Raw genomic sequence first — 21,981 nt, forward strand, 5'->3', positions numbered from 1 at the left:
TGTTAAATGGATAGAGTTATACCAGCACAGTAAAATTACTCTGGCAAACACCCATTTCAAGATGGTAGCATTGATGGAAAGTGTTTAGGAAAACTTATTCATACTACCAGGCTTAATTATTTTTTCTTCTCTGAAAAAGGCTCAAGGTCTATTGCCAGCAAAGAGAGTACCCCACTTTCAGACTTAAAGTTGTGACAATTAGAATCCCTTTAACCTCTTTCCCTAACTATTTCTCTCTCTTGTTCAAAAAATTGTTGTGTGTGTTTTTAAAGAGAAGGCACAAGTACTTGCCATTGTACTGAATTTATAATTTCTTGCTGCTTGAAAAGCCCCTTTTCTTTTTCCCACACCCAGATGACCTCTGAAATAAGACCGGGAGCTCTTGTTTTAAAACCGTCTTAAGCATACTTGATTCTTTGTATACACGAGTTTGTCTCCCTCGGAGTGGGGGAGAATATCCACTTATTCCATTACACTGGAACTTCTTTTGGATCAGTTCCTGTTGGTGGCAAATCTTTGCCTACTGAGGGTGGATTGAATTTTTGGGAACAACCAAAAGCCTTTTTTCAGAGCATCCCTGATGACTAAGTTTGGAGATCAAGCTGGATCAAGCAAGACCATATGACGTGGGGTCAAAGTCAAACAAGGCCTCTCTGTAGAGTAATGAGGCCGAGTGGCTTTGCTATGTGGCTCTGAAGGTGTCTCTTGAGGTGACACCCACAGAGAATGCTGAGGGTTTCGTGCACAGTCAGTGGACCCTTGCTGGCTCCCTTGGGTGTCGGTGAAAGTGATGAACAGGAGACAGTGGAACTGGATCCCTGCTGCTTCTACTCGCTGGCATCTGTGAATCTGAGCAGCCTGTATCACCCTAGACCCCGGTTCCTCATTTGTGAAACAAGGACCATCATATTCTCCTCCAGTGTGGTTTTTAGGATAAATTTAATACCGAGAGTAAAATACTTCGTCTAGTGCATGGTGCCTACTGATGCCCAATGGGTGTCAGTTCGTCTTCTCACTCTTCCCCTTCCTTATCTTAAATGAGGCCTGTGGTTTGAAGATGCCATTTCAGGAACGTTTGCCCCAAACTCACTCATGTTTCTTAAAAAACTACAACCACAAAATTATGTCAGGGTACTCTGCGTGCTGAGTTTCCTTCCACCTGGAGCCATGTGTTTAATGGAGAGAAGAACGGATGGAAGAGATGAATAACCTGACCACCACCTAAAAAAGGATGCCAGCAGCCCCGGAGAGACTGGTTCGCCAGAGCTTCTGCGCATCCCACCCCTGGCCCATGGAGACCCCAGCCCCGTCTGCCCAGGCTGAAAGAGCAGAGGGTGGGATTCCTGAGTAATTAAAGGGAATTTGGAAGGCTGGGATGTTGCGGAATGTTAGATCAGTAGCTAGAACAGCATGTGGTGTTCTTTAGGCAGGCTTCATTGAATCCATACAAAAAAAGAAAGAGGGGCTGCCTGCCGTCTGCCCATTTATCAAACAGTGAAGCTCAACTCTCACAGCTCCACAAAAGTGTTTGACTGTTTGCTGAGTCTTGCTCCAGAAATTAAAAGCTGAACAGCCTTAGCAGGGCTGAACCGACCCTGCATTTTGAGACTCAAACTAAATTGTGCTGGGCTTTCAGATTCAGGGACCAGCTGATTATTTGGTGAAAGGAAAGGAGAATAATTTGTAATTTGCAGCCCATAAGAAACACTTAAAAAAAAAGCAAACTCCCTTCCCACAGGTTTTTGTTGCGGCTGGAAGAAGGAGGTGCTGTCTGCAACAGCTTTCTTTGCTCAGAGTGGGAAAAGTCTTGACCTCCAGTTGGGCAGAGAGCGATGTGGTGCAGCAGGGCCTACACCCATCCCCCACCCCCAACTCCTAACAGGCTTCCTTTCCTCTTCGTGCTTTATTTGAAATGACCTTTCTCTCTTTTTGGAGGAGGAGGAGAGGATTTGGCCATCAAATATTTTTGGAGAAAAAGTATTTTCACAAATGGAATTAAAGATTCTAACCATGCAAATATATTGCTTGGGAGACCATAAGATAACCACAAAAGCCTGGAAACTGGGTTTTCTGAGAATCCTCTGAAGAGCCATCAAAGGATTTGAAGGATACCTCTGTCGATGAAGAGAATGTGCTAGAAAAGGGTGATGCTCCTGGAAGACTTCAAGCGGGGGGCAGAGCCTGGAAGATAGGTTGAAACAGTGTCATTATCCCCATTTGATAGATGAAAAAGCCTGATGCTCAAATGGAAGAAAGAGGCACAGGTCATTTTTTGGCTCTCCAATTTAGCACATTTTTAAAAAGTGGTAATACCCTTCAATACTTGATGGGATTGGGAGAGGAAGAGGACGACGAGAGGTGAGCTGGAATGAAGGCAGAACCTGGTGGGTTTGGACTTTGTCTGGAGTCTTCATGAAGGAGTGGTTGAGGTGAGGCATGCCTGGCAGCAGGGGCAGTGAGGCCATTGCAGCAATCCAGGTGTGAGATTATGGCCCTGGGGCCGATGGAGATGGAGATGCGGGGAGAATCAGGGTATATTCACAATAGAGGGAGGATGGAACTTGGTCACAGACTGGAAGTAGCAGGTGCACCGGTTTGAAGAAGGAAGAGCTCTTACCTGGTCAGGGGATCAGGAAAGGCTTGGAAGAGGGTGTAAGTGGATCAGTAGAGATTCATCCCCACCTCTGAGAAGGTGCTCATAGTTCGTGCCCTGCCACTGGGAAATCAGCAGCAGCATCTCTTTTTTTTTTTTTTTTTTTTTGCGGTACGCGGGCCTCTCACCGCTGTGGCCTCTCCCGCTGCGGAGCAACAGGCTCCGGACGCGCAGGCTCAGCGGCCATGGCCCACGGGCCCAGCCGCTCCGCGGCATGTGGGATCTTCCCAGACCGGGGCACGAACCGCGTCCCCTGCATCGGCAGGCGGACTCTCAACCACTGCGCCACGAGGGAAGCCTGTGCAGTAGCATCTCTTATGAAGGACTGTGTGCAGGCTCCCTCTGTCTGACCACACCTGCCTGCTCGAGGCTGTATTAGAAGAGAAGGGAGTTAGAAGAAATGTGGCTAGACTTCAACATCCCTGGTAATAAAAGGGAATGAATGAGTCATCAGGATAATCACTGGTCATAATGGGCAATGTTTATTGAACCCTTACTAAGTGCCAGGCACTGTTGCTAATTATTTACATATGTTTACTGTTTAAATTTTCACAAAAATTCTCTGAGGTAGGGGTTGGTATCATTCCCATTTTACAAATGAGGAAGCTGAGTCATTTGAATGTTAAATAACTTGCCCAAGGGCCCCAGAATAACAAATGGCTGAGCTTGGATCTAATCCAGGTAATCTAGCTCCAAAGCCCTTGCACAGAACCCCTCTACCGTACTGCCTCTTCACAAACACCATCACTGTACACACCAAGAAAGAGGCCCATTGGTTGTGTTTTCACCTTGGCAGAAGGCCCCTCCTCCTAGGTTTCTGGCAGATCTACGTGGTTGTCCTGGGAAGCAGCACTTAGCGTCATCCACTTGGCAAATGAGTAAAGGGTACTCTCCAGGCCAGGGGTCGGGCTTCATGCCTTCATTCGACAAGCATGGACTGAGCTCTTCGCATGTGCCCTGGGCCATGTCCCTGCTCTTGTGGAGCTTATGTTCAAGTGGGGGGAGATGTGAAATAAGCACTCAGAGAGTAAGCGAACGAGACAACTGTGGAGAGTGCCAAGAGGACGACAGAAAACAGGGTCGCATGCTGGGGTGCTGCTTGGGTTACTCTGCACCCGCTGGTCAGAGAAGGCCTCTGGGCAGAGGGACCTTGCCCAGAGGCCCGAATGTTGTAGGAGAAGGAGCTGATCTTGTGACGATCTGCGTGAAATTGCATTCCTGATGGAGAGAGCTGCAGTACAAAGGCCCCCAGTGAGGGGGGGAAGCCTGGCATGTTTCAGGAACAGGGAAAAAATAAAATAAAAAGCAAGCCAGTGTGGCTGGGATGCAGTGAGGAAGGGCGAGAGTCGGAGGAGAGGAAGGCCAGGAGGCAAGCAGGGACCGGGTTACAGAGGCTGAGGTGGGGGTGAGTACCAGGTGCAGCGGAAGCCTTTGGAGGGCTGTAAACGGGGGTAACAGGTTCTGGATGAAAGCGTACACTGCCTACGTTGTGAGGAGGGGGGGTGAAGCCCAGAGTGGCCAAGTGAGACCCCCCTGAGGATCCAGAGCCCCACCATCACTCAGGTGCTCCCCCCTCCGGCGTCCCCAGCACCAGTGGTCTTCTCGGGGTTTCATTCTTTAGATGGCTGTTTGTAAACTCCGGCACTGTGCCCCCAGCTTTTCCCAGTGCGTAACTGATTCTTGTGTTGACTTACAGATCATAAGGCAGCAGTTTCCCCAGTTAACCACCAGAAGACTCGGAACCCGAGGACAGTCAAAGTAAGCACCGACAGCCCTTCCACCTGCAGAGTGCATGTCCACAGGCCTCCAGTCAGATCGGGATCCCAGGCCTTTCATCCTGAGCTCAGTCCACAGGCCTGGGGGGGAAGTCTGTGGCTGGCGGGAGTGGCCCCCTCTCCCAGGAGCCCTGAGAGAAAGGCCGTCCAAAAGGCCAGCTGCTTTAAGGAATCCGACATGGTGCCACCCTGCCTTTAGTTGTTTTTGTGAAAGAGTCTTGGGCATTCTTTAAAAGGAGCGCCTTGTGGTTCCTTGACCAATCTCCAGGTTACTTGGATTGTTTTGGTCAACAAACTCTCTACTCTGACAGTATCCAGTCTGCCAGAGAAGCAACCCTGTACCAATCCCTGCAAGGGAGATGGGGTGGAAAGCTCCAGCCATGCTGTGGTACCCAGGATATACTGCTTCCCATTCATCCATTCGGTCAACCAACCAACCAACCAATGTTTGCTTCACATTTTCTGCATGTCAGATAAATGGTGCTAAGTGCTACGGACACACGAGCAAACAGGTTTCCGCCCTCCTGGATGGAACATGTATTCTCCAGGGGAAGACAGACAAAAAAAGATCATCAGATTGTGAAGAGGGTTGTCCTAGAGAATAACAAAAGGTTGGTCTGGTTTAGAGAGGGTAGCCCTGGAAGGGCTTACTGAGGAGGTGACCCGAGGAGTGAGAGGCTGTGTGGATGCCTGTCTGCCAGGTGAGAGTCAATGGGAAGGGACTCTGCCTATTTAGCCCAGGCTTCACTAAAATCTGGATTTATAGAGACTTGCCTCGAAGGGTGTTTCAAAAAACTGTTGGAAGTGACTAGGTGTTCCATGAAGAAGGTCTGTTGGCCATGTAAGTTTGGTAAGCACTGAGCTAAACAGGGTCCTTTATGCAGGACTTGTCAGAACCTTTATTATACTACTGTACACCGTGATTCCACTAGAGGGTGCCTTATTATGCAGCATTTCTAAACGTTTTTACCATGCTGAGTAGCAGATCAACACATACTGACTTATAAAATAATGAAACTTTTTATTAAAAAACAACCACCACATAGGACTTGTAAGACTTGTCACTAAAAATGTTTCAAAAGCAGCATGTCCAATACTGCCCCCTGACCCTACCCCTGGCCATCCCCAGGCAGTACATTCCCATCCTCCGAGGGTGGGTTTAACTTTGGAGCCAAATTAGGTAAAGAAAGTGGAAAGTGGATGATCAAACTGGGGAAAACCCTTTGTAGTAAAGTTCTGAAAATAAACGAGGCTCATTTTTTTCATGTGGCTCAGAAACTCTGGGGGCAATTTCCAAAGAGACTTACAGAAAATTTTTGAGCAAGGGACATTTTGGAATAAATTTCTAATAATTTTTCAGGGTGACTCCTCTCATGAACAAATCTCATTCATAATGAAAAATTCCAGTATTTGTTTAAAAATGAGCTTTCAGCCCTGGTAAGAGTATAGAGTAGAAAACCCAGATTCTTCCTTATTTGTTTGCTGGTGAGCACAGTGGTTGGCACACAAGGGCAAATCAATCCACAGAGAAGTGGATGGTTGGAAGACTCTTGAATGAATGGCAAGGAATTATTTTTCTCCAGCTTATGGTCTTTTTAGAGTCACTGGCTCCAATACCTTGTTGCCATTTCTGAGATAAAAGTGTACAAATAGATAGTAAAGATAGATAGATAGTACAGACAGGCAGTAAAAGTAGTAAAGATAGAACAGCATGGTTTCCCATCCTGCATAAGTTTGGAGAAAGTTTCCTTCTGTCTACATGTAAGAGCCTGCTTTTGTTTTTTTGTTTTCTTTTTCTTTAACCTAGAGGTTGGCAAATTGGGCAATATCTTCTTTAAAAATTCAGTTTCATTGTATCCTCTCCATAAGGATCCTCCAAGGTTGGTCTCACCTTCAACCAATTGAAAGGTAATAAGAAGCTGTAGTCTCCAACATGCCATTTGGCCTTTTAGAGAAAATCCCTCAGCAAATTTACTTAGACAGAATAAATTGGGGGGGGGGGGCAGGAGGCTGATGGAGAGTGTGTTGACGTGCCTTACAGACCTGAAATAGAAACCTGAGAAGTGGTCAGAGCACTAGCTTCGCTGCAGTTGCCAATTCTAGCAACATACAGTCTGAAAAATCAAGAAGCGGTCTGATCTGAACATGTTATTACTAGCTTGATCTTAAGAAAGCATAAGGGGGGACTTTGTAAAGTTAGGGAGGCGTGTCATAACTGCCCTCCCGCCTGGAGGGGCTTCCAGAGCAAATGGAACCCGCCCCCACCCCCACTACCAAAGGAGTGCCCTCCAGGTAGAAAGGCAGTTATGACAGTTGGGAAGTAGAAGGCGTAGAAGACAGAGATCAGCTCAACACAAAGAGGAACTTTCTGATCACTGCACCAACCTAAAATGAACTGGGCTACCTTCGGAGGGTCTGAGTGCTTCATCCCAGGAGGCATTCAGATAGAGGCGAGATGTCCACTAAACAGAAGTATCACAGAATGGTATCAGGAGTGAAGGGGGAGCGGGGAAAGGGAAGGTTACCTGTGCTCAGCTCTCCTCTCCCTGGGAAGCCTCTCCCAGAACTCAGACTGCTTTCTCTTTTGTATTATTTCGTGACTGTCACCACCATATCTCCATGAGTAGAAAAGAGTAGTTAATACGTTGTACAGCATTTCTGAAAGTGAGGTCCATGAATTACTTACATTAGTATTGCCATGTGATCGTAAAAATCCACTCTGGATCTGCTAAATCAGAATCTTTGGAAGCAGGGCCTGGGAGTCTGTATTTTAATATGTTTTGTAGGTGATTCTTATTAGTAGTAAAATTTGACAGTCACTGGCTCAGCGCTTAAAAGCACTTTTAGAGGTTCAAATCCTGCCTCTACTGCTTACTCACTATATGATCTTGGGTGTGTTACTTAAATTCTCTGGGTCTTAGTTTCCTAGTCTGTAATATGGGGATAATAATTAGTTCTAGCCTCCCAGGGGTTTTGTGAGATGAAATCGGGCAATGTGTGTAAAGCACTTAGTACCTTGTTAGCTGCTGTGTTAGAATAGTAGGTAATGGCGGTCTCATAGAGCCAGGAATGTAATGCAGGGGCCTAACCCAGCAGGCTTGCTGATCTCAAATGGATGTGCATCAGAATTATCTGTGGTGCTCATTTCAGTGCTGATTCTTGGCCCCTTATTCCCTGTCCTGAGTCCTTAGGTCTGGGAAGGGGCCTTGGAATCTGTATTTTTATTACAGTCCATAAGTGGCTCTGACAAACATTAAAGTTTGTAACACCACCATGCGGTGTGTTTTCTTAGTGTAGCACAGTGGCTCTGTAGTCAAACCTGCTTCCTCCCCTAAACAGCTGTATGACCTTGAACAAATTACTTAAGCTTTCTTGCCTCCATTTTCTCATCTGTAGAAAGATTATAATAATCCCCATTTCATAGAATTATTTTACAAATTAATGTATGTAAAGCACTTTCCAGAATGCCCAGCACATAGCAAGTGTTCAATAGATTGTAGCTAAAACCCAAACAAAATGCAGCCTCCATCCCTCATTAGTCTTAATTGAAAACATTGCTGTTATTAAGCCCATTCTGAGTTAATAAAAGGTCCTGGTCTTTGTCTTACATTCAGTGTCAACTGAGACACTGAGTTTATCCTTTTTAAGATACAGTTCTTTAAGACTGCCATTTATTGATTAAGAAAAACATAGACCAAATGAATTTTTGTTGGTGGTACAGTTAGCAGTCATAAACACACTCTTCTTCTTGGGTCCGTGTATATAAGAGATTAAGTACAAATGGAAATTTTTTTATCCCACTTTCTGCTTTGCAAAGTATTTGACTTAACATTTTCTGTAGGAGGCAATTTTGGTTATTTTTACCTGTCTGATTGATGGCTGGCAACATGGAACTTTGGTTTAATTCTAGACTTCCAACATGTTGAGCCTTGCAGAGGAGTTAACTCTTCTAGCTCAGGGAGGATGGGTCCAGCTCCAGTCTTTGGCCTTGGGCTCCCGCGGCTCAGGAACCTCCACCTGATGAGGGTGCATGTGGGTCTCTCTCTCTTCCTTTGTGGCCCAGGTATCATTACTACGGCATCGCGGTGAAGGAAAGCTCCCAATATTATGATGTGATGTATTCCAAGAAAGGAGCCGCCTGGGTGAGCGAGACGGGCAAGAAAGAAGTGAGCAAACAGACGGTGGCATATTCACCCCGGTCCAAACTTGGAACGTTGCTGCCAGAGTTTCCAAATGTCAAAGATCTAAATCTGCCGGCCAGTCTGCCAGAGGAGAAGGTGACCACGTCTGAAGTGTTGCTGGGAGTGGGTGGTTTCTCTCTCTCTCTCTCTCTTTCTGTCACACGCCACAGCGCGCACACACACACACACACACACACACACACACACACACACCCCACACACACACACACACACACACACACACACTTTTATTACAGAATGGTGAGTTTAAAAATATAAAGATAGAAATCAGATTCAAGTATGGACTTTAGTTGACAATAACAATGTATCCGTGTTGGTCCATTAGTTGTGACAAATGTTCCATCCTAATGCAAGATGTTAACGGTAGAGGTAACTGGGTTTGAGCTATAAGGGAACTGCCTGAACTATCTTCAAAACTGTACTACAACCCAGTACTATTCTAAAATTAAAAGTTTCTATCTCTCTACCTATCTATCTTACCTACCTTCCTACCCATCTATGATGTTGTACTGTCTCATTTCACAAGGGCCCCCTCCTCTGGATTGCTTTTATATTGGATAAAGTTTATTTTCCCATGTGCTGCAGAGGATGTGGTGAAATTATAGTCCCATAGACAAAGAAGATTTTATAGGTATAGTGAATCGGATAGTTTGGGCCATAGGGTATTGGGAAGAAATAATTGGAGACACAGATTTGGAGACTTTCCCCTGGGTGGTCACATCCTAATGCACCTGTCTTGTGCTGCCCAGTGTGCCAGTAGGTGATGAGCTTCTACATATCACACTGGGTTGCAGTGGTGAATGAGACTTGAGTCCTGCTCTCAGGAAGCTTACAGTCGAGCAGGGAGACAGATGCTTGCACAAGCAAACTAAGTTTATATAAAACATATATCTAGGTTCTAAAACACAAAGAATACCTGAAAAGAATGCTTTAAATCTAAGAACTAGATAAATCCTTCTTTTTTCTCAAATTTGCTTTCTTGCTCAACAAACTTCCTATACCATTGCTTTAAAATTCTTAGTTAAATGGAGCTGGAGGTGCAATTCTTTTGCTAAGCAGATTCTAGAGAATTTCCAAATGTCTTTTTGTGATTTGGGCAAAAGCACCTCTTCTTATGAGTACATGCTGGGTTTTAACTTTTCAGTATCTTAGCTGATGAGAATTTAATTCGGTAGGCCTCTACTATGTGCCAGGTACTGTACTAAATGCTGGATACACAAGCATGAATAATATGCTATTTTTATTTTCCCAGAGTCCACAGTTTCAGGGGGTGGAGATGGGGCAGAGAGAGAAACCCATGCTTTCCATACCACAGGGTGAGTGCTCTGAGGGAGAAACACACTCAGGTGTTATGGGAGCACAGAGGAGGGAGCTGAGAGTCAGCGGGCCCCACCTAGTGAAAATGAGTTTTGTCTGGGTCTTGCAGGAGGAGTAGGAATTAGGCAAATTTCATCCCCTCCACATAGAATAAATGACTTGAAATTGAAATTCCAAGGGCAGAAGTGACACGTATTAATGTATGCCTTTATTGTTGATCCCTCCTCACCCCTCACAGGTTTCTACCTTTATTATGATGTACAGAACACACTGTCAGAGAATACTGGACACTGTAATAAGAGCCAACTTTGATGAGGTAGGTCAACAAGTGTTGAGCTATGAATACTCTGCGTTAAAATATTATGATAACACTAACTTCTATTTCATGAGCTCCCTGCTAGTTGCCAGGCCTCTGGAAGCCCTTGATGCACATTAGCTTATTTAATCCTCACAGTGATCCTAGGAAGCAGGCATTGTTACTATCCCCATTTTACAGATTCTCTGTGTGCACAGCAGTTGGCATGGCTTTTTACTTGCTCTGTCTAGTGAACTGCATCCTGCCCAGTTGGCCTCCTGGGAACACAGTTTTGCCAAGGTATCATTACACCCAGAATTATACATTCAGAAAAACTAAAGGAAAGCTTTTCTTTATTTTTGATTTAACCTTTTCCTGAGGCTCATCCACTTCAGTGCATTCGGAGCTGGTTACCCTCCATTCTCAAGGTCTGGTCCCCATGTCCATCTAACACTGCCGGTAGGACCATCTTTGAATACAAACAATCTAAGAATTTCATTTCATTTAAAAATTACAGTTAAGGAATGGTGAGGAGAAATAAGGGAGGATTGAAGCACTGGTTATATAACCAAAGAGACAATAAAATCTTCTTGCCTAAAATGCCATCCAAAAGAATCTTCCAACAGGATGGCAGGAAACCGCACATTTCACCCCATAAACCTGAGGCCTTTCTGTTGAAAGAAAATGCCTTTCAGGCAGGAAAAAAAAAAAAAAAAACTAAAGTAAACCAAAGACACCACCCTGAGATCAGGTGTGGGCATTCAATTTCAGGGAAGATAACCCAGGCTCTACAGGGGCTATAAAAATCAGTAATTATTGGTGAAAAAGATGCTGGAGATTCCCTTTTTGTGTGTTTTGGGGGGGGCATGTGCTGTTGGAGATGGAGGGGAAGAGGATGAGGTAAGGCAGTGAATGCTTGTGGAGCACTTGCTGGTACTTGTGCAGCTTGTTTACAGTTCCCTCAGGAGCCCAGTGTAGCAGTGGTACCACCATATGGGAGCTATCGCTTGGTTCTTAGACATGGCTCCAGAAGAGGTGGCAGCGTGTTGGCAGAGAAGGACTATTCTTCCTGCTCTTGACTTCCATCCACCAGATTCTTAAATTTCCCAAATTCCTTGAGTGACCATTTACGTGGAATTATTTTCTTTTTAAAGAAAGCAAACTCACTGCTTTCTCTCGTATTGTAGTTTGGCTATGTCTCACGTATCAAAGACAGTGCACTGAGATCTGGGCAAACCATGACTCGTGACTGGTTAAGACAACACTGGCTTCTGTAACAGATAAGCCCCAAGTCTTAGCACAGTGAGACAATACATGTCACAATCCAACGTGGACGCCCTTGGTTGGAAGGCTGGTTTCTGGGGGTGGTTCAGGGACCCAGGCTTCTTCTACCTTGTGGCCACACCCTGCCCTAGAGCCTTGGAGTCCCGTGTTCAGCTGATGGATGGGGAAAAGGATTACAGGGAAGACATCCCCTTTCTTAACCTTGCCAGCCCAGAAATAAAATGCATCACTTTTGCCCATAGTCTATTGGCAAGAGCTGGTCTCACAGCCCCACCTTGAGGTAAGGGGAGCTGGGAAGTGTGGCCCCTCACTGGGCGGCAGCTTATACTACTAGAGAAGAGGAGCTCTGGTGGATAGCTGTCCCTCTCTGCCACAAAAGTACTAACAACAAAACTGGTGACAGTCCTCCCTTATGTTCATATCTAGCTTTATACATCTCAAAACTTGATCATCATCTCACTTCACTGAATTCCATTCATCAATTCCAACACTTGCTGGGCATCTAATGGTGCCATATGCTGCTCTAGCCCCCAGAAATGGGGTGACAGGACACAGTCTTGAGGGAAAAAAAAGGCACGCACACCAGCAATTAGGATGCAGAATATATGGTCCAGAAACCTTGTGAGGGCTTGAGTGCTCCTGCGGGAAAAGTGCTAGACTTGGAGCTTAGGCTTGGATTCAAGATGTGGCTCAATTCCTCATCCTAGAAATGAAGATAAAAATATCATCCCTGCCTATCCAGTTCACAGGATTACTGGAAGGAGGAGATGAGACAATGCCTGGTAAAAGGTCATACAAATGCTTGCTCTCGTCAGATACGTCAACCAGAGAGTTAAGAGAGGTCACACAGTTGGTTAGATCTTTGTCACCTAACACTGCTGGTCCAGTATTCTTTCTACCCCTGGGCAGGGGTATTTGGTGGCCATTTTTGAGATGGCTGATCGAGATGTTGTTCATTCTACCCAAACACAAAAGAATGAAGGGGGGTATTTTACCTCTGATGGGCATGGCTTTCTCCTACAGCTGAGAAAAGTCATTGGTAAATAAATGGTGGATGCATCTGGTACACTTTGATGATGTAGTTTGTTTCAGGTCTTCAAGATCTTTAATATCCATTGAGGTCACAATGTAGACTAGTATTACAATCTTAAATTATCTTATTGTTTGCTTGTTCATTGTTTGTCTCCTACCACCACCATGGAAGCCCTTGAGGGCAGGGACCTTGTTTGTCTTGCTTACTACTGTATCCAGGTCAATTATACTCTCAGGCTCTCAGTAAATGTTTCTTGGGTGGGTGAGTGGATGGATGGATGGATGGGTGGATGGGTGGATGGATGGAAAACCGCCACAGACTTATAGCATTGTCAGGCAAGCACAAAGAGTCCAAGTCTGCATGTAGGGGACTTGCTGCAAAGCCTTCTCCAAACTACATTGCACAGAGAGCTGTAAAATCAGATAGTCCTGTGTTTGAGTCCCAAATTCACCACTTTCTAGCCTGTGACCTTGAGCAAGGTACTTAACCTCTCTGAGCCTCAGTTTCTTTTTTCTGTAAAATGGAGATAATAACTATATCTACCTCATAGTAAAATTGTGATGATTACATGGAAATTGTATAGATAAAGTGTCTGATTTCAAACTCAGAGCATAATAAGTGGTAGGTATTTTGGTAGTTATTGTTTTGTCAAGTTCCTTTTAACACTGTAGCAATTAAGTACCCATGACTGGAAGTCATCAGATATGTTTCCACAAGGTGCCAATATATTAGGAATGAACTAAACATAGGCATGGAAAAGAAATAGAAAACTTACTTAGGTATTCTTAAGGAAATCATCTCCTGATACTTCATTGAACAGAGAGAAAAAGGGCTGGGAGTTCAAGGGACTAAAGTAGATAATCCAGGAAACTTGGTTTAAATAATCATTTTCAATCATTTACCCCTGATTCGCTCACCATTAATGCTTGCAAGGAGTGAGGAGAACTCTTCCCTTCTATTAATTACGTTTCCATTTGTTAAATGCCTTCATCATGCCAGGCATCTTACAAGCTATCTTATTTCATCCTACTGATAGGCAGGTACCATCTCCATTTTGTAAAGGCTGGTAACTCTCATATTTGTGTATTCGTTTAGTCCGAGCTCTAGATTCAAATGACTTGCCGCCTAACTTACGGTGGTCTAATCAAAGCTCTGATTTTCACTCCCAGATTTGTGCTTCCCAAGTCTTAGATTGCCACTTACCACACACAATTGCTCAAACCACAAACCTCGGTTCTTCTTTTCCCCTCACGCTTCATATCTAGTCTATCAGGAGGTCCTGTTGGCTCAGCCTCCTGATATGAACACTGTGTCTGTCCATTTCACCCCTGACTTCCAAGTATCAGCCCTTGAGCTTTACACTGTTCTCCTCCTTTTTTTTCCTTCTCACTCTGAGGAACTAGTCCACTGGACATTAAATGCTCTTAAATGCAGAGCAGGAAGGGAGGTCAAGACTGGATAATATGCCCTCAACAAAGGCTGCCCTGGTACCAGGACTGATCAGGGCTCCCTGTGCCACTTGAACAGATTTGAAAAAGACGGATGGCTGCTAATGAGAGTGACTTTCTACAGACTTGTTTTAATGTACACAGCAGCTAATGCTCGCCAGAATTTCTGCTGGAAATTGACTACTCATTAAAAAAAAAAAAAAGAGTAGGGCTACATGCAAGGAGAGCTTAGAAAGGCAGATGAATTCAGAATCTACCAAATACTAGGAATCAACTGGGCAATGCTTATTCAGAGTTGGAAGGGCAGGCAGGGAGGTCCAGGACCTGGCCAGAGGCCAGTGCCCAGGGATGAGATGGGATCCGGAGACAGCAGAGGGTTGTCTGGAGGGTAAGCACCTTGTCTAAGAGATGTGGCCACCTCCAGGCCCAAGGCGGCCAGCAGTCAGCTACCAGGTGTCCCAATAAGAACAGGAACCTTGACAGGTGAGCAGAGCCACCATGGGGATCCTGGCTGGGTGACGCTCAGAAACGTAGGCAAGGGTGTCTCAAATGTCTTAGGGCAGTGCACTGATTTCTTGGGCTTCAAAGTTGTAGTGCCTCCATGATACAAATAATAATAATAGTAATAATAATAGCAGCTAACCTTTATTGAGCATTTACTATGTGCCAACCACTGTAATAAGTACTTTTTAGGAATCTTTACCAAAATCTAGTAAATACTACTTTTATTCCCATTTCACAGGTAAAGAAACTGAGGCATAGAGATATTATACCCCTAGTTGGTAGTGGTGACAGGATTAGAACCCTGGAAGGCAGTCTTCACTCATTTGGACTTTTTTTGTTGGTTTTAATTTTCAATCTCATTGTAAACTTTGCAGTATTTTCACTCTCGTGGAATTAACAGAACTGTGACTTTGAGTTTCATAATTTACAAACCTGACCTCCTTTACCGCTTTGATCCTGTTTTTGGAAATTACCATTTTCCCTCTAGGAAGTCAGGGGGCATGCTTTTCTCCTCATTTCTCACCCCCAAAGGCTCCCATCCAGTGTTTACGCTGGGAATTCCAGCCTGGCCGTGGGGATCAGGGAATTCTGTCCATCCGAGGCTGAGCTCAGGTCACCAAGCTGGGGTCAGAAGAAGCCTGGTCAAAGGAAAGTAAGACCCTACTTCTAAGAGGGGCTTGAAGGACAACTGCAGGTCCCCAGGCTGGGGCAGAAAGCTGGGATGTGGGCAGCAGTCCAAGAAGAGGCATAGGTCTCAGGAATGGGGTAGAAGCCCACGTGAAGAGCAAACTAGCCACTAGACTGATTTGTGAAAAGACAAATTCATCCATTCCCTGACTTGCTGTCTGGCTTTGGACAAATAAGTTAATGTCTCTACACAATGGGAGCAGTGATCCTAAGCTGTAGTATTAACTGGGAGAACCTGTGCTAAGTTCCTGACGTATAGTAGCACTCAATAAATACATAACGCTGACACCATTAACAATACCACCTCCAAAGTGTTAGACTTGGGTACTAAATGACCTCCTGCCTTGGGTCAGGATTGATTTGGGGAACCAGGGATGTGGGAAGTGCTGTACACAGGGGTTCAGGAGTGCCCATCTTGGAGGAAAGAAAGATACATAGTACAGGAACCAAGTTGAGCTTGTAAGAATTCACAAAACTTCAATTATTTGTTCCCTAACTTTAAGATGAGTCACTCCTCAATGTTAGCTGAAGTCTAGGTATCTTTAGTGTTATTATACGTACCAGATAACCATCTTCTACCGTGTCACTTCACTTCCCTTATCTTGTCCCACCCCCCACCTGCTCTCTCCCTGACCTCCAACTCAGACCCTGGAAGATACAGGGGTAGGGGGCCTGCTATCCTCATATTAATAACAATAACTACATTTTGAGTGCCCGCTAGATTTCTGTCCTGTGCTAGTGGTTGGGCTTGGGTGTCCTCGTACCTTACTGTCCAGATGGCACCGTCTAGCGTCCCATAATGACGCTAGCCAGCCAAGGCTGCACCAAGGGCTCTTTGAGAAAATGGTCGAATTTGGCCACGAAGAGGCCTTTGCACTTTATCCATTTTGGGGGCGCACAAGATTGTATCAGGAGACTTCTGTCTGTGACACCTACTCTTCTTCCTCCTAGACACAGTCCTCTTACCAGCAACTCGCACAATGTTCCCTTCCTTTCCAGAACACCCTGGGGTCCCCGAGGCACCAACAGGCCCAAAGAATAGTTGTAGTGCTCTGAGCTTTTTAGAAGCAACATCCCACCTTCCCTTTCTTAAACTTTTTACCCAGACCACGGTCAGCATGAAGGGGCAGATGGGTTAACTTGCTACTGCTCTCTCCCAGGGCAGGATAGACCCCGGGCTGCCAAGCCAAGTGCTTCTCCAGCAGGGGGCATGCACCCAGACGGGCAGGGTGAACACTTGGGACAGGAGGACCTTCCAGGGCCTCGTAAGCCACCCAGGCTGGGACGGCCTCTGCTGCTGCAAGGGGAGAAGAGAATAGCGCTGTGGACTGGGCTGGCCTTGGCTGAGTCCCAAGGCTCTGCTGGGAGGGCCTTGTATAACCTCAACGGTTCTTCTCTCTGTGGGTTGATACAGGTTCAAAGTTTCCTTCTGCACTTTTGGCAAGGAATGCCGCCCCACATGCTGCCCGTGCTGGGCTCCTCCACGGTGGTGAACATCGTCGGCGTGTGTGACTCCATCCTCTACAAAGCTATCTCCGGAGTGCTGATGCCCACTGTGCTGCAGGCATTACCTGACAGGTGGGCACGCTTCTTCTCATATCCCCTCATGGCTGGTTTGTCCTCAGCAGGTATTGTTCCTGCTTCTCATTTATTGAATAGAACCATGCACTGTCTGGGGGCCTCCCTTGTAAAGACCATTAATATTGGACTTTAAAATATTAAATTTTATTTATATTTTTGAATATAAATAAAATTTAGTATTTCCAGTATAAATAAAATTTAACATTTTGAACCTCTTGTATCATTCAAAATTCAAAAAGGATGATATGTTACACAGTGAAAAGTCTCCTAATCTTCTTCCCCACATACCCAGGTCCTCTCCCCAGAGCATCAAATACAGTCATTTTCTTAGGGCCCCATCCGGATCTGCTATGCACATGTAACCAGTGCATGACATATACTTTTTCTTACTCAAATGATGACATACTACATATGCTGTTCTGTACCCTGTTTCAAAAAAACAAGTCTTGGAGATTGTGTTGGGCAGCTTCTGTGCCCCTTCAGATGCGGGCTCCGCTGTGTTCCATGCTGCCTTCTGCCCGGTGAGGGGTAGGTGGGGAGGGTGGGCTGCATGGAACTCCTTACGGGGCTCCCTTTCCCTCTGGCTTCCAGCCCTGATCAGCTGGTGGTGGGGAGGGGGTCAGAAGGGACATCAAAGGGAGGGAGGAGAGTGAAGTCAGGAGATTGCCTCACTACCTCCCTCCCTATGAGGTCACCCCCGGCTGGCCACGTACCTCCACTGGACGTATTATTGGGGGGAACAACCCTTCATCCTACTACACAGAGTATATGTGCAGGATAAATTCCTAAAGGGCTGAATTCCTGGTTCAAAGGGTCTGTGGCTTAAACTTGTCTCAGTGAGGTTTTAATTTGCATTTATCTTATTACGAATGGAGTTGAATATCTCTTCATGTCTTTAAGAGTGATTTCTATTTCTTTCCCATGAACTCTCTGTTCTTATCCTTTGACTATTTTTCTATTTGGTAGTTGATGTTTTTCTCATTGATTTCTTTTTTTAAATTTTATTTATTTTTTTATACACCAGGTTCTTATTAGTTATCCACTTTATATATATTAGTGTATATATGTCAATCCCATTCTCCCAATTCATCACACCACCACCACCACCACTTTCCCCACTTGGTGTCCGTACGTTTCTTCTCTGCATCTGTGTCTCAATTTCTGCCCTGCAGACCAGTTCATCTGTACCATCTTTCTAGGTTCCACATATATGCGTTAATATACGATATTTGTTTTTCTCTTTCTGACTTACTTCACTCTGTATGACAGTCTCTAGATCCATCCACGTCTCTACAAATGACCCAATTTCGTTCTTTTTTATGGCTGAGTAACATTCCATTGTATATATGTACCACACCTTCTTTATCCATTTGTCTGTGGATGGGCATTTAGGTTGCTTCCATGACCTGGCTATTGTAAACAGCGCTGCAATGAACATTGGGGTACATATGTCATTTTGAATTGTGGTTTTCTCTGGGTATAGGCCCAGTAGTGGAATTGCTGGGTCATATGGTAATTCTATTTTTAGTTTTTTAAGGAACCTCCATACTGTTCTCCGTAGTGGCCGTATCAATTTACATTCCCACCAACAGTGCAAGAAGTTTCCCTTTTCTCCCCACCCTCTCCAGCATTTGTTGTTTGTAGATTTCCTGATGATGCCCATTCTAACTGGTGTGAGGTGATACTTCATTGTGGTTTTGATTTGCATTTCTCTAGTAATTAGTGATGTTGAGCAGCTTTTCATGTGCTTCTTGGACATTTGTATGTATTCTTTGGAGAAATGTCTATTTAGGTCTTCTCCCCACTTTTGGATTGGGTTGTTTGTTTTTTTCATATTGAGCTGCGTGAGCTGTTTATATATATTGGAGATTAATCCTTTGTCCGTTGATTCGTGTGCAAATATTTTCTCCCATTATGAGGGTTGTTTTTTTGTTTTTTGTGTTTTTTTTTGCGGTATGCGGGCCTCTCACTGTTGTGGCCTCTCCCATTGCGGAGCACAGGCTCCGGACGCGCAGGCTCAGTGGCCATGGATCACGGGCCCAGCCACTCCGCGGCACGTGGGATCTTCCCGGACTGGGGCACGAACCCGTGTCCCCTGCATCGGCAGGCGGACTCTCAACCACTGCGCCACCAGGGAAGCCCGAGGGTTGTTTTTTTGTCTTGTTTGTAGTTTCCTTAGCTGTGCAAAAACTTTTAAGTTTCATTAGGTCCCATTTGTTTATTTTTGTTTTTATTTCCATTACTCTAGGAGGTGGATCAAAAAAAGATCTTTCTGTGATTTATGTCAAAGAGTGTTTGTTCTTCCTATGTTTTCCTCTCAGAGTTTTATAGTATCCGGTCTTACATTTAGGTCTCTAATCCATTTTGAGTTTATTTTTGTGTATGGTGTTAGGGAGTGTTCTAATTTCATTCTTTTACATGTAGCTGTCCAGTTCTCCCAGCACCACTTACTGAAGAGACTGTCTTTTCTCCATTGTATATCCTTGCCACCTTTGTCATAGATTAGTTGACCATAGTTGCATGGGTTTATCTCTGGGCTTTCTATCCTATTCCATTGATCTATATTTCTGGTTTTGTGTCAGTACCATACTGTCTTGATTACGGTAGCTTTGTAGTATAGTCTGAAGTCTGGGAGCCCGATTCCTCCAGCTCCGTTTTCTTCCTTCAAGACTGCTTTGGCTATTTGGGGTCTTTTGTGTCTCCATACAAATTTTAAGAGTTTTTGTTCTAGTTCTGTAAAAAATGCCATTGGTAATTTGATAGGGATTACATTGAATCTGTAGATTGCTTCGGTAGTATAGTCATTTTCACAGTATTGCTTCTTCCAATCTGAGAACATGGTATATTTCTCCATCTGTTTGTATCATCTTTAATTTATTTCATCACTGTCTTATAGTTTTCTGCATACAGGCCATCTGTCTCCCTAGGTAGGTTTATTCCTAGGTATTTTATTCTTTTTGTTGCAGTGGTAAATGGGAGTGTTTCCTTAATATCTCTTTCAGATTTTTTGTCATTAGTGTATAGGAATGCAAGAGGTTTCTGTGCATTAATTTTGTATCCTGCAACTTTACCAAATTCATTGATTAGCCCTAGTAGTTTTCTGCTGGCATCTTTAGGATTCTCTATGTATAGTATCATGTCATCTGCAAACAGTGACAGTTTTACTTCTTCTTTTCCAATTTGTATTCCTTTTATTTCTTTTTCTTCTCTGATTGCCATGGCTAGGACTTCCAAAACTATGTTGAATAATAGTGGTGAGAGTGGACATCCTTGTCCTGTTCCTGATCTTAGAGGAAATGCTTTCAGGTTTTCACCATCGAGAATGACATTTGCTGTGGGTTTGTCATATATGGCCTTTATTATGTTGAGGTAGGTTCCCTCTATGCACACTTTCTGGAGAGTTTTTATCATAAATGGGTGTTGAATTTTGTCAAAAGCTTTTTCTGCACCTATTGAGATGATCATACGGTTTTTATTCTTCAGTTTGTTATTATGGTGTATCACATTGATTGATTTGCGTATATTGAAGAATCCTTGCATCCCTGGGATAAATCCCACTTGATCATGGTGCATGATCCTTTTAAGGTGTTGTTGGATTTGGTTTACTAGTATTTTGTTAAGGATTTTTGCATTTATATTCATGAGTGATATTGGTCTGTAATTTTCCTTTTTTGTACTGTCTTTGTCTGGTTTTGGTATCAGGGTGATGGTGGCCTCATAGAATGAGTTTGGGAGTGTTCCTTCCTCTGCAATTGTTTGGAAGATTTTGAGAAGGATGGGTGTTAGCTCTTCCCTAAATGTTGGATAGAATTCACCTGTGAAGCTATCTGGTCCTGGGCTTTTGTTTGTTGGAAGATTTTTAATCACAGTTTCAATTTCATGCCTTGTGATTGGTCTGTTCGTATTTCCTATTTCTTCCTGGTTCAGTCTTGGAAGATTATACCTTTCTAAGAATTTGTCCATTTCTTCCAGGTTGTCCATTTTATTGCCACAGAGTTGCTTATAGTAGTCTCTTAGGATGCTTTGTATTTCTGCGATGTCTGTTGTAACGTCTCCTATTTCGTTTCTAGTTTTAATGATTTGAGTCCTCTCCCTCTTTTTCTTGATGAGTCTTGTGAATGGTTTATCAATTTTATCTTCTCAAAGAACCAGCTTTTAGTTTTATTGATCTTTGCTATTGTTTTCTTTGTTTCTATTTCATTTATTTCTTCTCTGATCTTTATGATTTCTTTCCTTCTACTAACTTTGGGTTTTGTTTTTTTTTCTTTCTCTAGTTCTTTTACGTGTAAGGTTAGATTGTTTATTTGAGATGTTTGTTGTTTCTTAGGTAGGATTGTATTGCTGTAAACTTCCCTCTTAGAATTGCTTTTGCTGCATCCCGTAGGTTTTGGATCGTCGTGTTTTCATTGTCATTTGTCTCTAGGTATTTTTTGATTTCCTCTTTGATCTCTTCAGTGATCTCTTGGTTATTTAGTAACGTATTGTGCAGCCTCCATGTGTTTATGTTTTTTACATTTTTTTCCCTGTAATCGATTTCTAATCTCATAGCATTGTGGTCAGAAAAGATGCTTGCTATGATTTCAGTTTTCTTAAATTTACTGAGGCTTGAGTTGTGACCCAAGATGTGATCTGTCCTGGAGAATGTTCAGTGCGCACTTGAGAAGAAAGTGTAGTCTGCTGTTTTTGAATGGAATGTCCTATAAATATCAATTAAATCTGTCTGGTCTGTTGTGTCATTTAAAGTTTGTGTTTCGTTATTAATTTTCTGTTTGGATGATCTGTCCATTGGTGTAAGTGAGGTGTTAAAGTCCCCCACTATTATTGTGTTACTGTCGATTTCCTCTTTTACAGCTGTTAGCAGTTGCCTTATGTATTGGGGTGCTCCTGTGTTAGGTGTATATATATTTATAATTGTTATATCTTCTTCTTGATTGATCCCTTGATCATTATGTAGTGTCCTTCCTTGTCTCTTGTAACATTCTTTATTTTAAAATCTATTTTATCTGATATGAGTATTGCTACTCCAGCTTTCTTTTGATTTCCATTTGCACGGAATATCTTTTTCCATCCCCTCACTTTCAGTCTGTATGTGTTCCTATGCCTGAAGTGGGTCTCTTGTAGACAGCGTATATATGGGTCTTGTTTTTGTATCCATTCAGCAAGCCTGTGTCTCTTGGTTGGAGCATTTAATCCATTCACATT

The 21,981-nt window shown here is 43.9% G+C and overlaps 1 protein-coding gene across 3 annotated transcripts in view; it reads left to right on the forward strand.

Moving 5' to 3' along the window:
- RFX4 (regulatory factor X4) overlaps window positions 1–21,981 on the forward strand; it is a 164,217-nt gene that overhangs the window by 82,734 nt on the left and 59,502 nt on the right. Inside the window, exons 1-5 of one of the 3 annotated variants that reach the window (XM_029205462.1) lie at window positions 4,057–4,069; window positions 6,721–6,913; window positions 8,492–8,705; window positions 10,186–10,263; window positions 16,613–16,776. In XM_029205462.1, the coding sequence (XP_029061295.1) occupies window positions 6,819–6,913; window positions 8,492–8,705; window positions 10,186–10,263; window positions 16,613–16,776 (551 nt within the window). In that variant the 5' untranslated portion in view covers window positions 4,057–4,069; window positions 6,721–6,818. Of the gene's footprint in view, window positions 1–4,056; window positions 4,070–4,349; window positions 4,412–6,720; window positions 6,914–8,491; window positions 8,706–10,185; window positions 10,264–16,612; window positions 16,777–21,981 lie in introns of those variants that run through there. The other 2 variants (XM_029205461.1, XM_029205463.1) reach the window with 2 other exon arrangements.

This window comes from Monodon monoceros, unplaced genomic scaffold (assembly GCF_005190385.1).
Source record: "Monodon monoceros isolate NGI ecotype Baffin Bay Population unplaced genomic scaffold, NGI_Narwhal_1 Super_Scaffold_6, whole genome shotgun sequence".
Taxonomy (NCBI): Eukaryota; Metazoa; Chordata; class Mammalia; order Artiodactyla; family Monodontidae; genus Monodon; species Monodon monoceros.